Source organism: Amphibalanus amphitrite, unplaced genomic scaffold (assembly GCF_019059575.1).
Source record: "Amphibalanus amphitrite isolate SeventyFive unplaced genomic scaffold, NRLGWU_Aamphi_draft 000262F_arrow, whole genome shotgun sequence".
In the NCBI taxonomy this organism is placed as follows: Eukaryota; Metazoa; Arthropoda; class Thecostraca; order Balanomorpha; family Balanidae; genus Amphibalanus; species Amphibalanus amphitrite.
The window spans coordinates 355,721-370,361 of record NW_024881757.1 but is presented as its reverse complement, the minus strand read 5'-3'; the positions used below and the strand labels follow the sequence as shown (position 1 = coordinate 370,361).

Below are 14,641 nucleotides of genomic sequence, written 5' to 3'. Positions count from 1 at the left end.
CAGGACTATAGCACTAAAGACTAACTTAAGCACGCGTTGACGGCGCGTCAGACATCGTTCGAACAGATGGAACAACAAGTAGTCATGGCCAAGTCACCACCACGTCACGCATCTCGGAAGCTGTCCCATCCCCACGTTCACCCGTTGTCGGTTCTGCTGACCTCTGTCTGTGTGTTGTTCCCAGCGGGTCTGACCTGCTCCCGGCTGCGCTGCAAGCAAGGCCAGCGCTGTCTGCTCAGTCCCAAGACGCGCACGCCCCGATGCGTCAACTGCCAGCTGCGCTGCCGGCGACGCGGCCGCGGCAAGCAGATCAAGGTGTGCGGTTCCAACTACGTCACATACAGGTCCTGGTGTCACCTGATGAAGGACTCGTGCGCCACCGGCCTCGTCATCGACGTCCTCCACCACGGAAAATGCTACTCGCGGCGCTTCGAGGCGGGCGCAGGTCAGTAAAGTGAACAAAGTAAAAGCTAACTCTAGTTAGGGACCGTAGCCTTTTAGGCTCCCTCGACGACCCGAGCGGCTCCTGAGACGAGAAGGTTACCCTGGAGCGTGGAGGTGAGCTGCCGTGCTACGCGGAGTGAATGACCACGCAAAACACGGCGATCGTAAAGCGGTGCCGTCGCGCGAGGGCCCCTGGTTTTTAACGTGGTGACGGCATGCTCGGCCGACTCAAGTAGGTCGTATACGTGAGCTTTACGGTCGTGCCGGCGCCACCGGGACTGAGGGCGAGCTGCGCCTTGTTTTGTGACGTCCGAGCGGCCTCTGCCCGCCGGCAAGAACGGTACGGAACCGAGGCCGGGCGCTGACTTTCGCCATGGCAAGGCAGCATAACGACATAACCAGAGATTAGCCGAGAGCTGGCGGCACACTGTCGGAACATGGGCCAATCTCGGACAGATTCGGGAACGGCGCGGATATCTGGTGCCTTCCTCGGTCTGTTGAGGTGATACAGTGAGATCACTATGACGCCGTATGAGGAAATCGCTAAGACAAATGAGATGTGTAGTTTATCGGTAAGTGCATTAGTGTAAATGAAGGACGTTTATTTTTCAAAGTCGGCCTGGATTAAATTATGACTTCATCGTGCTCCTTCTTGACAGTTGAGCAACTTAGCATCAGCGAAATTATAATTTCGCTTTTTCGCTAAAATAATCTTAAGTAAGCCACATTTTGACGATCTCTGTCTAAAATTGACTGGTGAAAAGAAATCCTTTCGTCTAAGCTTTTGACATAATCTCACCACACGGATGTATCAAAATTCAGGAGGCCGTATAGCTCGTGCTGCTTGTATGTTAAGTTGCGATGGAGCGTACCGGCGAACCTGGCAGAAGCGGACGTGTGGGGACGAGCTCCCTGAAATCAGCGTGACCGCCTGACATCATCCACTGCCACAGTGCAATGGTGCATAGCGCAGTGCAGTGCACACTAGGTATACAGGTGTTGGTGTTGGTTAACCCGCGCGGGGCTGGGGTCTCCAGCCGAACGCGCGGGGCTGGGGGGGGGGGTAAATTTTACCCCCCTGTTATCTCCCGAACTAATGGTCCGATTTGGAAAATTCAAACGCCAATCGAAAGCTCTCATCACGAACTACTAAAAACATGTACTTAATTTAAAGTTTGAGGTCAAGGTCAAGGTCAGGTCAAGGGTACAAATTGCAAGTTTCTACAGTATCGGCCTTGCACCGTAGTTGCCGAAGAATGGAGTCATGGACTGAGACTGATCGCCCAAAACGTGTTCTTAGGCTACCAAGACAATATTCGTTGCATACAATATCATTCAGAGGTCAAGGTCAAGGTCAGGTCAGGTCAGGTCAGGTCACCAAAAAACAAAATATAGAAAAGGGCATGTGCGACACATGTTTTATGGGTCATTTTACGCATAGAATTCAATAGGCACACTCAATAAGTGATATGGACCACCTCTGGATGAATTTCAGGTCGAGGTCAGGTCAAGGTCAGGTCAAGTGAGGTCAAATTTTGAAGTTGGTTGTTAAGGCCTAAAAAGGTGTCTATCTGATGCAGTTTTTCACGGCGAATCGAATGGTGCTATTTTTGTTTCCGTACGAGGTCTAGAACTTCCAAAAAAGTCATTTTTCAAAAATTTTGTGTGTCGTGACGTCATAAAATTTTGAATAACTCCCACATTTTTGAACCGATTCTTCTAAAATTTGGTATGTAGGTGCACATAGACCACTTCTCTGACATATATTCCGGTTTTTTCGATAGACTCAAAATTTTGGATTTTATAATGATTTTCCCAAAAAAGTCAGTTTTTTGAAAAAATTTAGGCCAAAATCCAAAATTTTCAAAAAACCGAGATAGCCATTTGATAGACAAAGTAAAATTACGTATAACCTTTTTTGTTACGTCTTGATTCCTTTAAAAATGAAGATGTTAGCGGCGTTTGAACTTTTGCCGTTTTTGAGGCGAAAATGGCGAACATGACGTCACTAAAACGTCAATTTCTCAAAAAATTTCCGACGGATTTCGCTCAAATTTTCAGGGAACGTGTCAAATTGATGTAAGAAAAGGTACTGAAAGTTTGGCGGCGCTGCGCGCCGCCGTTTTTGAGATATCGCAAAAATTCGCGAGGGGGGGTAAAATTTACCCCCCCCAGCCCCGCGCGGGTTAACGATATCAACATAAAGTAATCACTTCAAATGAATAAGCAAATAAGGCTTGAGCCACGTTGTTATGTTACGCTATGTGTACAATTTAGGTCCTTTGTTAGCAATAATTATAGGTATGGTGCCCATGAAATTGTCCTCACATAGGTACCCGCGGCCTACGGGAGTAATATCAAATTTGTCCATCGACATTTTAAGCCTGTCTCCAGCTGCTGAAGAGCATCACCTGACCACTTCACTGTTGATGCCAAATTACACACAATAAATTTTCGCTGGGAATTCCACGTCACAGCAAAGCCAAGAGCGGGGCATTCTTTCGGCGGTCGTCTGGCCAGCGACAGCACGGTGCTCTGCCGTGAAACATTCTCTCCTGGTATCTCGGATGGCTCCTCTCTCTCTTTCTCTCTCTCTCTCTCTCTCTCTCTCTCTCTCTCTCTCTCTCTCTCTCTCTCTCTCTCTCTCTCTCTCTCTCTCTCTCTCTCCCTCTCCCCTGTCCGATATACCGGCCATGGTCCATCTCCGGGTTTCCCTGGTCAATGCACGCCAGCCGCCCCCGTGTTGGCGACGACTACCAGTTCTGATTGCCGTCTCCGTGCCCTGCGGCGGTGGCCCAAACCGGCTGACCGGAGCTGCTTCAGACTGTCTGCTGATGTCACCAGGGCTGGGAGAAGTGCGTCATACCGCGACCGGAGAGTCATACCTATTCTTAGGGGAGCCTTCCCCATTCTCAGGGGCACCTTTTCTGTGTGTATAACTCCCAGCCGAAGTGCTCTACCTTCTCCCGGCGGGAGTGTCCTTCCCTTTCCCTAGATCCTCCCGCAGCGTGTCCGCGCCGGTGGGCAGTCGCCAGAGCCAAAATCCCCAGTGAAGAGCCAGAGCCGACGGGCTCGTTTCTAATGCCACCGGAGATACTGAGACCCGGAACGTGCCTAGTCACTGGTTCCGGTTTGTACAGCAACACGAAACTGTTTTGCGGCGGGCTTCGTGGCTGCTTCTTGTGCATTCGTTCCGCGCTGATGTGGCTATGAGAATGAGATTATTGCATGCATTTATGAATATTTATTTTTAGAAGTATTGTTAGACACTTATTTATTAATTCAAATGTTTTACCGACATAACTAAATTTAAACTCCGACCTAAATGTTTTGGCCTTAATCGTCACCCTGCCCCTGTAAAAACGTCTCAGCGCGTTGACAGCTCGGCCCGCCCTTCGACAGGTGACAACAACACGACGGCGCCCTTCTCCAGCATCTCGTTCCTGCACAACTGAGCACCGGCGCCGGCGGCAGAGCACACCGAACGACCATGATGACGTCAGATTGGCACGTGCAGGCGCGCGCCGCCACCGGCCGGATCTGGCGCGCCGGCGGATCGCGCGAGCGCGCGCGCGCGCGCCGCCGCGCCGTGAGTGCCGTCTGGACGTCACCATAGACGCAATATCGCGCGCGACGCCGGCACTGTGCCGGTACTGTACCTGATGCCATCCCAGAGGCGGCCGAGGAGGGTGGAAGAGAGGGCGCGCGGCCGCCGCGCACCTGTGTTCGCGCGCGCGCGCCGCCGCGGCGCCATTCTGCTCGCGCGCTAAGAATTGCGCGCGAGTGCTAGGTCCGCGGCAGGGTCGCGCCGGCCGGCCCGTTCACCGGCGTTGTGTTGTGCGCAGTGAGTGTACGACGGCGCACCGCGTGCCTGTGGTAGGTGACACGAGAGATAGTGTTGGCTCTCTGATATTGTCTACCTCAGTGGTGGAGTATGTGGATTGTGGATACTTCTGTGTCAATAAAGACATGCGCAGACGCTCAGCGGAGGCGGCGGGTTGTGGGGGCGGGAATTTCCTGGCGTCGCTGTGCGTATTTTTGCAGCTGTAAGCGTATTTAAGGAGCACGTTCATGTCTGTGTAGTGGCTCAGAGATGAAGTCATATCTCTGGCGCTTTGTATGAGATTATAGGGAACCTGAGTGGCATGCCAAATGCGCTGAATCCCTGTCTGCCGAGCTCTCGGATCAATGCAGTTATGGTGAACTGTTGCTGCGTTGACTGGCTGCTTTGAAGCATCCCATCCGACCGTTCCTAACCGTTTCTGACAATAGCCTACCCTCTATTGTAGCTGACGGTGTTGCCAATTGTCAATGTTCTTGTCTTGATAGCTATGAGAACAGTAATGATATGATTGACCTCAGTCGTCTAGCTGAGTTCTGGCTCATGTTTTATCCCGTTCTATGACATCTGTTTTTGTATTTGAACTTAAGACTTTTGTTCAATGCTGAATTGATCTCACGCAGATCATTCTTTACGGTCTCGGCAGCGCTGTTCCGGAGGTCACGCCTCCCTAAACGGCTTTGTAATTTTACGATTGCATATGTTGCTTGCATCATCACACTTGGTAGATGTGTGATGGCAATGTTGGGTGTACTGATGAACTGTTGGATGGATATTGGACATTGACACTGTTGTAATATTTAACCTCGCTCAGTGTAAATATAGTCAACGTTGGCAGCATCAGGTGGTATTCAAATATAAAACTACCAACCAAATGACGTGTGCAAACCATAAGCATTAGATGAAGAGATGCCGAAACCTTCCTTCAGCAGTCGCTACAGGAAATGCGTATTTCTTACCTATTTGTTATTTCATTTCTTATTCTTATTTCTTATTTCTGTTCTGCTTTCGTTTCCAACCAGTTTGAACCTCTATTAATTAACTTGAGGTCGAAATTTTTAGATGCTTTATAATCGTCCCTTAGAAAGCTCTCGCTCGGTACCGTTTTTATTTCCAGAGCTTCTTTATTCACGAGTTAGGCATGGGAAAGGGAGGAGGGGCCAAAAACGCTCCCCACGGGCTGCGTTGGATGGAATTTCCCACGGGCCCGGCCAGGTCATCAAATTGACCTTGAATGACAATATGCTTAGACAAAGGACCAGCGTAGACATGTAAAACATTCCTGATATTTTTTCTTACATTTTACTCGGCTTTTCTCTTCTCTTCTTGGTGGAGCTTGTCGGAGATCCAGGCCTCGTTTTCCATAGGTCGGTGCGTGGACGTATAGTGGGCGGTCCGAGCAGCAGGCTCCACTATAAGCGCCCTCCGTCCCTGGTCGGCGAGGGCCTGCTTCTCTCAGACTCTGCACACAGAAAAATATTAACACCGTTAGCGGTGTAATTGCACAGTACATATCTGAGCACTTGAGGAAAGTTAATTTAGTCCCTTCCCCGCTAAAATTACTCGCGCTTCTAAATGAACACCAGGAAGAAAGTAATAGAACACTGTTAGGAGGGTTGGGTGTTTTGCTACACGTAGTAAAACACCCAACCCTCCTAACAGTGTTCTATTACCTTCTTCCTGGTGTTCATTTAGAAGCGCGAGTAATTTTAGCGGGGAAGGGACTAAATTAACTTTCCTCAAGTGCTCAGATATGTACTGTGCAATTACACCGCTAACGGTGTTAATATTTTTCTGTGTGTGGTCGGCGGCGCAGGGGCGGCTCCTTTCGTCTCGGTGCGGCTCTAGTATAATGCGTCCGGTGTCTGTCTACCGTGTGTCTACCGGTGCCTGTCTCGTAACACGTGATCCGATCTGTCTGGCCCCATGCGGGTGGTCCGTCTGATCCGAATGAGACTTATCTGGCGCACTCACCTGTGTGGTGTGCCCACTGCGCATGCAACAGCTGCTTTACCTACATAGGGGAGAGTGGGGTGGGTTGTATCAGTTTTTACTCCGAGACCCATAACCTCCTAACTATCCGTGATAAACTCATTATTTCCTTACTATCTCCTTCCTTGATTCTTCTGCTTTTTTGTGCAAAGTAACTTTTCCGCTACCTCTACCAGTTTTTCTTCTACGGTCTGCCGAATAGAGCAATGTTTTTAATACAACTTGCCCCACGGCTTGGGTGAGTTGTATCACATGGTGGGGTAATTTGTATCACTAGGTATTTCACATTTCAGGGAGTGTGCTGGCTACTGGTTTTGAACATAACAACATTAAATGGGGTTAATACAATGTATATGCTCAATCAAAGGCTTCACTTTTATTAGACCAAACTTAGGTCAATGCAATCCGAACGAAACATCGAAACGAACGAAACATCAACAGACTAGATGCAAAAGTGGCCCGTTAAGAGCAAAGAAGCCAACACATTGTGCCGAAATGGAACGAGTATTGACTAGCTACCTACAAACGCGAGACAGGGCTTAGCTTTCGCGATCAAAAGCAACATGCCCATACATACATACATGTTACAACATACCCCACCCGGCTCTGATACAACATGTACCTCGCCGCCATCTTGGAAAAAACATCCTCATGCTCAAAAACAGCGGACAGCTGGAGAAATCCATTTTCACTCACGCAGCCTTAGAACCTACCCTCACCACCGCTACGGAGATCTTTCAAATTCGTGCACATCTAAATGCCCAAAACACACATTTTCTTGCAACTCATTTTTTTTAGAATGACATTAAAAAACATAAAATCGGTTCTCACCCCGAGACGCGTCCACCCAGCCACACGACAGAACAGGGAAAGATGGCGCCCGGAAAACCTCGTCGGCTGGTCGTGCAACGAGCGCTATCTATTGGATAAGTTTGGCACAATTCGCCCTGATACAACTTGGACATGATACAACTCTCCCCGCTCTCCCCTATATCTCATCAAATCTAGGCATAGTTGAATGTTGATGCTTATCAATAAATCTGTTCATGGATTTTGAAAAACGTTTTAGCGAAATAGAACGACATCCGCATTGCGCACAAATTACATCGAAATCTAAATTCTCATAGAGCTAATGCAACTACCCACATTTTAAAGCTTGGTCCCTCCAATCACCGTTGTGCGATGTTATACATGTAAGAAACCCTGTGAAAATATGGATTGGAAGGGTTGATACAATTAGCTACGCCTTTTATATTATGTTTGTGTAAATGTGTAGGTCTGTGAGCGCCCGCTCTCCGGCGTCGCGCGTTGACGTGGGGTTATCTATGGGGAGCCGGCGCCAGCGTCTCGCGTCCGGGAGAGATCGCTGGTCTGTCGCCGTCGGCGGCTCTCAGAGAGATCGGTGGCTGGCGCCGCTCGGGACGGATGGCGCCCCTCCGACGGGTGACCCAACACGGTCCGTCAGGTGACCCGGTGTGGTCCGTCAGGCGTCAGGTGACCCGGCCCGGCCCGTCAGGTGACCCGACACGGTCCGTCACGGTACGTCTGTCACCTGACCCGGCCGTCTGAGGTGACCCGGCGTGATCCGTCAGGTGACCTGGCATGGTTCGTCAGGTGACCCGGCGCAGTCTGCGTTATAACTAGACTCTGCTCAGTCCGTGATAACCCGGCATGGTCGCTTAGACTTATGGCCTATAAAATATAGACTTAGACCTTGCTGGGTCTAGCGAGTGACCCAGCACTGTTGATATGTATATGGTTCCTTGGATTGTGCTCAGTGCGTCCGGTACGTCCGAGCACGGTACTGTTGATTGCCGCTCCGTCATCCGGTCACTCTGAGGTCTGTAACGAACCCCATGTCACGTGGCGCAGCCGCGTCAGAAGTCGGCCGGCGCCGCTCTCAGTCACGTGGGTCCCGGACAGCAGTCAGCCGGTCCGCGTCGTCGCCAGTAGCGTGACTCCGGGATCGCGGTATCGCTCGATCCGTGGCAGCCTGCGGTTGTAATCGAGAAGATCCGGCCGCGCAGGTGATGTCTAGCGCCGGCTCTGACGGCGCGGTCCCAGAAATAGCGCCCAGTGTTCGCCGGTCAGCGCGGCACATTGTGCCAGTGGACCGAGAATGGACCGTCACCCGATCCCAAGAGTTCCGGTCCGATTGTACGGCAGCCGTACCGGGCTCGTTCGGCGGGCCGGAGACGTTCATACTCCGGGCTCCGGCGGTCTAACGGTTTGGGGGTGGGCCGAGTTTCCATCCTCAAAGGTTTTTAGCGGTGCCAAATAAAGAAACCGGCAGAGTTGTTGGAATGTCGCGACAGCAATTTATGAGCACAAAGGCTACTAGGGTATTTTTGCATCCGAGGTATGCGATTGATGGATTATATCCTGGTGCTATTCCCTTAAATCTAAAGATAGCCACGCTTAAGCGACTCTTCGTAAGCGCAGTTCGCTACAGAAAAACACTCCGAAACCGGAGGCTGAGGGGAAGAAAAACCTGTCTTTGTAATATGCGATGCGCGCTTGGATGCATGCGAACTTTTCGTAACCGCCAGCTGTTTTGATGTCCAGTCCGTTTGAGCTCACCCGAAATGATACGTTCCGTGAATGCAAGCTAGCTGTTGTTACATCAATGGTTTGTCCTTTCACGCATTCGCTGTTGAAATGCTCACTTATCGAACCTGGTCAACTAGCAATTCATTGTAAAGTAAAACTGCGAGGGATGACACTATTTGAATACAGCCACGAAATTCAAAAATGTTCCGCCCGCTCGCGTCGCGTTTGTGCACTGCCAGCGTCCACCGCTTCGGGCCCATTCCGTCTCTCCGCGCGCCCCTTCTGTCGGGCCGGTTCCGTGAGGCGCCGGTCACGTGGTGCGCGTGGTCACGTAGCCGTGAGCCGGACTGGGACGTCGGACCGGCCTCCAGACAGGGTCACCGACCGACGCGACGGCGCGCGGCAGCCCTGCCGTCCCCTGGGCCCGAGCTGCGCCCGTCTCGGCAGGGCACTCGCCGGACCAGAGATCAGCCAGGTGGAGAGCCGGACCGGGTCGCCCGAGTCCCACTTTGGTTATGGACTCTGGTACGTCAGAGAATGAGACGTCGCTCGGCGATGAGGTGAGACATACACCTCACCTCGGCAATCTGGACTTTTAAAGTGAGTTTCGACTTCAGGTAGACACCTTCGATGTTTGACCGACTCCAACTTTGCGAGGGACATAGGCCCGGCCCGCACAGTTAAGTCGTCCAGTGAAATATTGAGTATTTTTCTCTGACGTTAACGTATTTTGAAAAGGCTTCCTTGCGATTGTAGAAATATAGTTCACTGTTAATCAGGCCAGCTGATTCTTTTTATTGAAAAAAACAACATTAAAATAGTTGAAATAGACCTTTGAAGACCATTGCACTTATGCATAAGCTTCCAAATTGAGCCAAACCTGAGTAATTTCGTGATCCAACCATGATCTATGATTCAGTCCGTATCGGAAACAGCCTCTCACAGAAAAAATGACTCTTTCTGCATTTGTAAACATCCTATAAATGAAGAACCGCGCAAGAAAAAATCATGAAATGCAGGGGGAAGGGAGGGCGACGGACGAAATATGACATGGTGATGAGATGGACACGCGACAAAGCATGGCACTGCAATGAGACGGAGTCGGGATGAACAGAAAAAAAAGAGGAGTAACGGAGACGAAATGGAGCTGAGCCCGAGACAACCAGTGTTAAGTCAAATCGAGAACTAGCTCTGGACCAGCTGGTTTCGACCCAGGGTCCGGTGAGCGCGGGCGTCTGGTCGCCTCCTCTTCTGATGGTCGTGTCACGGTCCGCACGACTCGTCCCTTGATCGTGTTCCGGGAGCCTGCCCGAGCTCCTACCAGCTGTCCGGACAACACGGATGTGGACAACGGATGGCACAGGCTCGGACAGGGACTGATGTGCCCTCAGGACGGCCATGTCCCGAGAGAGATGCAAATGTGCGATCCTGACAAAACCTACTATCTTTACGCGCTGCTAGGTTTATGCTATGTACGGATAGTGTTTCTTGTTTGAATTCTCTTTACGCATAGACTTTACGTCTTAAAGCAGGAATAAATATATATATGTGCAATATATAAATAAGTAGCTACTGCTGTTTCCACCGCTATTATTTTGTCGCAGCCTTTTAATTACGTGCATTCATTATAATTACCATAAGATCAGACTATAACAAAACCGTCACTCTTTTAAAATCAGTCTGACGGGTGAAAATTATGACTTCGGAACTGGGAAAATGCATCTGTCATTGCAGGTATGACAAGAACTTATTTCCGCTTTACACCCGTGTGCTCTAGAATAGCTTCACACAATGTCATTTAGAAATAGGCTGTGAAGATGATATTTATTGAACAGAAAGTACTGGAAAGAAAGAGTAAATCGGAGATTGGTGCAGAAGCTCAAGGCCTAACTCGGGGCACCTCTCTCCGCGCTGTGATTTTGGAATAGAGTAGACAAATATGTTACTGATAGAACAGGATACGTTGTATCTTATCTAACTGGGATCAGGGTTGTGATATTTGAAAACTAATAAGAGCGACAGTTTACATATGCCAAAGCCACCAAGTTTTCCATGCATGCATTTGGAACATTCGGAAAAGGCACACCCCCATCTTCTTCTGCTAACAAACGGAACGCACTTCGCGGCGCTTTGGAGAGCCCCCGGGTGCATTGAAGGCACTGTCGTGGAACGGAGACTTCAGCCGGAGGTGCCTCCGCTCGCGGATCTCACGGCTTTACGTCCAACTCCTCTTCACACAACATTCACAAACTAGGCCCGTATATCGAGCACCCGGAGGAGCACATCCTCCCCCGTGAATGCATAATGCACCTTTCGTATGTTCACGCCCAATGATATGCAAATACAACCTCTTGAACGAAACGGGTATCGAAGCAGATGCATAGCAGGAGATCTAACGGTGCGCCGTCAATAACAATGCATATCTTTTTTGTGCCAGGCTAAGTTAACCCTCGCCGGCACAGGGGGATGCAACCCCCCTCAGGTTTTCGCGAATAACTCACGTAAAAAGCGGCCAATCGCGACGAAACTTTCGGTACCCTCGCATTGATCAATTTCACACCTACCCTGAAAGTTTCATGACTCTGACCCAAATGACCTTTGACCGCAGATGCGATTACCGAAGTGGGAAGACAGATCTTCTGTGAGAAGACAGATGAGATAGCGGGAATAGAATTCAGCGCGTATCGCTGCACAATGCATAAAGCCAACTATCGTACAAAAGTCTCGATAGAAGGCGGAACATGCATAGCACAGCTGTGTGGTCAGTATTAATTAAGTAGATTGCAAAGGAAGTTGACCTCACCGTCTCTCTCAGTTAGCCTGCACATAAGTTAGGGTTCATTAACCTTGACAATATTCAGCACGCTCTGCAGAAGCACGGCTCGCCAGCTTGTATGCCAGGTACAGAAACGATCCGTATGATTTCTCAGGTTCAGTAGCTGTTACAGCTAGTACTTTCATACTTATGCTATGCATGCATTGCAGCATCATTGCGTATCTGAATATCTTCCGAACTCTGGCCGCGGAATGTCTAATGCAATCAGGCAGAATGAGTGCATATTTAGATAAACCAAAGGGGGGCTTGGAATTAGATAGGCGTATGAGCCTTCATATTTTCTGTAGCAAAACTGTTTACAGTTTACTTCTCCTTATAATCATAATTGAAAACATGATCATGTGTGCTATTGTGTGCATAGATTTATCAAAAGAGAGCGCTTTTTATCTTTCGTTTGTTCTTGGTGAGCCAAAAGGCTCGCACAAAGAGAGGACAGAGCTTCCTTGCCCTCTCACTTTTCCCGAGGTTTCATAAACCAGTGGTCCCAATAATCCGAGATGATCCGTTATCGTTCATCAAATCCAGCGAGCATACCAAAGTATGCGAGCATTGAGAAATCCCCAAAATATTTTTAAATTCTCAATCAAGGATATGCCTCCAAAACACAATTGATTGATGGTTAACTAATGATTTCTACGTGCCTTCTTAACCCGGCACCGCCTGGGCTATTTCCGTACCCACGACAGCCTGGGGGGGGGGGGGTCGGATCCGACCCCCCCCCCCTGTTATCTCGAGAACCAATGGTTGTATCGAGCCCCGCGAGGCGGCGTTCGAAAGGTCTCTACGAGACCTTCCCAAAGCACTCTTAAGATTTTAAGATTGAGGTCAACTTTCGGGTCAAGGTCAGGTCAAAGGTCAAATTCAGGGGTTTTGCATGATTAGGCTTACGGACAGCGGAATCGATAGCTGCTGCTCGAAACTCACCAAAAATGACCTCAAAGGCCTAGTGAAGGTACCATGTGCGTATAGGGGTCATACTAAGTACGGGTCAAGGTCAGGTCAGGTCACGAAAGGTCACGGTTTTCACTTTCTGCTACATGGGCGTGCGACACATGTTTTATGGCTTATTTTTCACGCCGAATCCGATGGTAATGGTTATATGTGACCCCAAGTCACTGTGCTGGTGATAAGTGTGCATTGAAAGCATAAAAAATCGTTTATACCATACATAACTAAACGAGGGCTAAGAAAAAAAGTCATTTTTTCAACTTTTTATTTTTGACATAAAAATGCACTTTTCTAGACGAGCTTTGTCCCAAAAATCTAGTGGTGACATTTGTTTTCACATGCGATGTTCAGAAGTGCCTCTAATTCACGAAAATGCTTATGACGTCACCATGCCCTATGAATGTTGGAGCTATTTTTTACAATTTGGGGGGTCAAAAATCAAGATAGAAAGTTGACTTTTGGGCCATCTAATGTTCTAATAAAGCTCTACAACATTTATTCCGTTTTTTTTGGAAATTCCTAAAATTTTGGATTTTATTAGCTGTTTTCCAAAAAATATAGTTTTTTGAATTTTTAGGGGTGAAAAACGCATTTTATGGCAAATCCGAGATAGCCATTTTAAAGAACTCGTTGAGCTGCGTCTTTTCATGTCCTTAATTTGTAATTTGCTTTAAACTCTGATTTTTGGCGATTTTTAAAACATTTACCACTTTTTGACTAAAAACGCCATGTAGTTACATCACTAAAATCAATATATCTCAATAAAATTTGAAAATTTTTTCTTAAAAATTGCACAGGAGACGTCAAATTGATGGGGGAGAAGGTAGGGGAGAGCGGGGCCAGTTGAACCACTTTTTATATGTTGACATGCACAGCGAGATCTAGTTGTCATATCGAAAAATGCACAATACCATGAAAAAATATGCTCTTTTGGCTTTATTTTAAGATATGTAAAATTATGTTTCAAACATATTTTGCTGCCAAACGCATGCTTATAAAACAGCTCTACGCCCGTTTCAAATGACCCCGATGCGAGGGTCAATTGAACCAGCCCATGGGGTCAATTGCACCTATCCTTAACAATGGGATGTTTTCCTCTTTAGGGCAACTTTCTTAAGGAAATATTTTGTCCGGGTTACTTTTCCAAATGCTACTACATTCAATAGGTCGTTGGAAAGCTTAAAGTGCAAAGTTCCTCATAATAGGTGACATAAAGTACATAGACTATGGTAAAATGGGCGGATGAGGAAAATGAGAAATATCTCAGGCTATAGTGTGCTTTCAAGCAAAAGGCTGGAGAAAAAGGGGTAAAAAATTGAGCTCTATTAAACTACTATTTCAGTTTAAAAGCTCATTTCAAAGGTGGACTATTTCCTTTAATGTTTACAGCCCCTGAACAATAACCATTGCAAAGGTCACCGGGGTCCATTGAAACGGATTGTGGCCCTGTTTCAACTGACCCTCAGAGAAGCGTTTCAATTACCCCATCCGCTCCCGCCATCTCGCACGCGCCGTAAAGCACATGTCAAACGAGCTGGAGGGACGGCATCATGCTGAATGAAGGGCCAAATAAGGTGTTATTCCGGAGCCAGGAGTTCTTCTTTCAGCAAAGAAAGGTATATGAGATATCACAAAATATTCATAAAAACGATTTCTCCCAAACGCCCCTCAAAAACACAAAAACAAGTGTCAAATCAAAATTACCGTCCATTTGCCGCCCAAACGCCGTTGACAAAGGAAGTGGTCGAGCGCGGATGCGCAGTGGTGTCGGCAACGCCATATGTTGCATACTGTTGAAAATAAAGCCATGTTTCATCTGACCCCGTGTTTCAACTGGCCCCGCTCTCCCCTATGCCAAGTTTCAAGTAGATAGCAAAAGTGGTTCATGAGTTATTCAAGAAAAACGGAGGGGGGTCGGATCCGACCCCCCCCCCCCAGGCGGTCGCGGGTTTTAAACACATCAAGCGAGTTCAACTAAGTGATCTCGTAACAGGGATTCATTTGGTAATTTGGTGTATGTTTTGCTAATG

General features: G+C 48.3%; 1 protein-coding gene across 2 annotated transcripts in view; it reads left to right on the top strand.

Moving 5' to 3' along the window:
* Positions 1-5,125, top strand: part of LOC122386778 (follistatin-A-like) — a 46,054-nt gene extending 40,929 nt beyond the window's left edge. For both annotated transcript variants that reach the window (XM_043376345.1, XM_043376344.1), the window contains 2 exons: positions 185-445; positions 3,847-5,125. In XM_043376345.1, coding sequence (XP_043232280.1) covers positions 185-445; positions 3,847-3,899 — 314 coding nt within the window. In that variant the 3' untranslated portion in view covers positions 3,900-5,125. The remainder of the gene's footprint in view (positions 1-184; positions 446-3,846) is intronic.
* Positions 5,126-14,641: the final 9,516 nt, after the last annotated feature.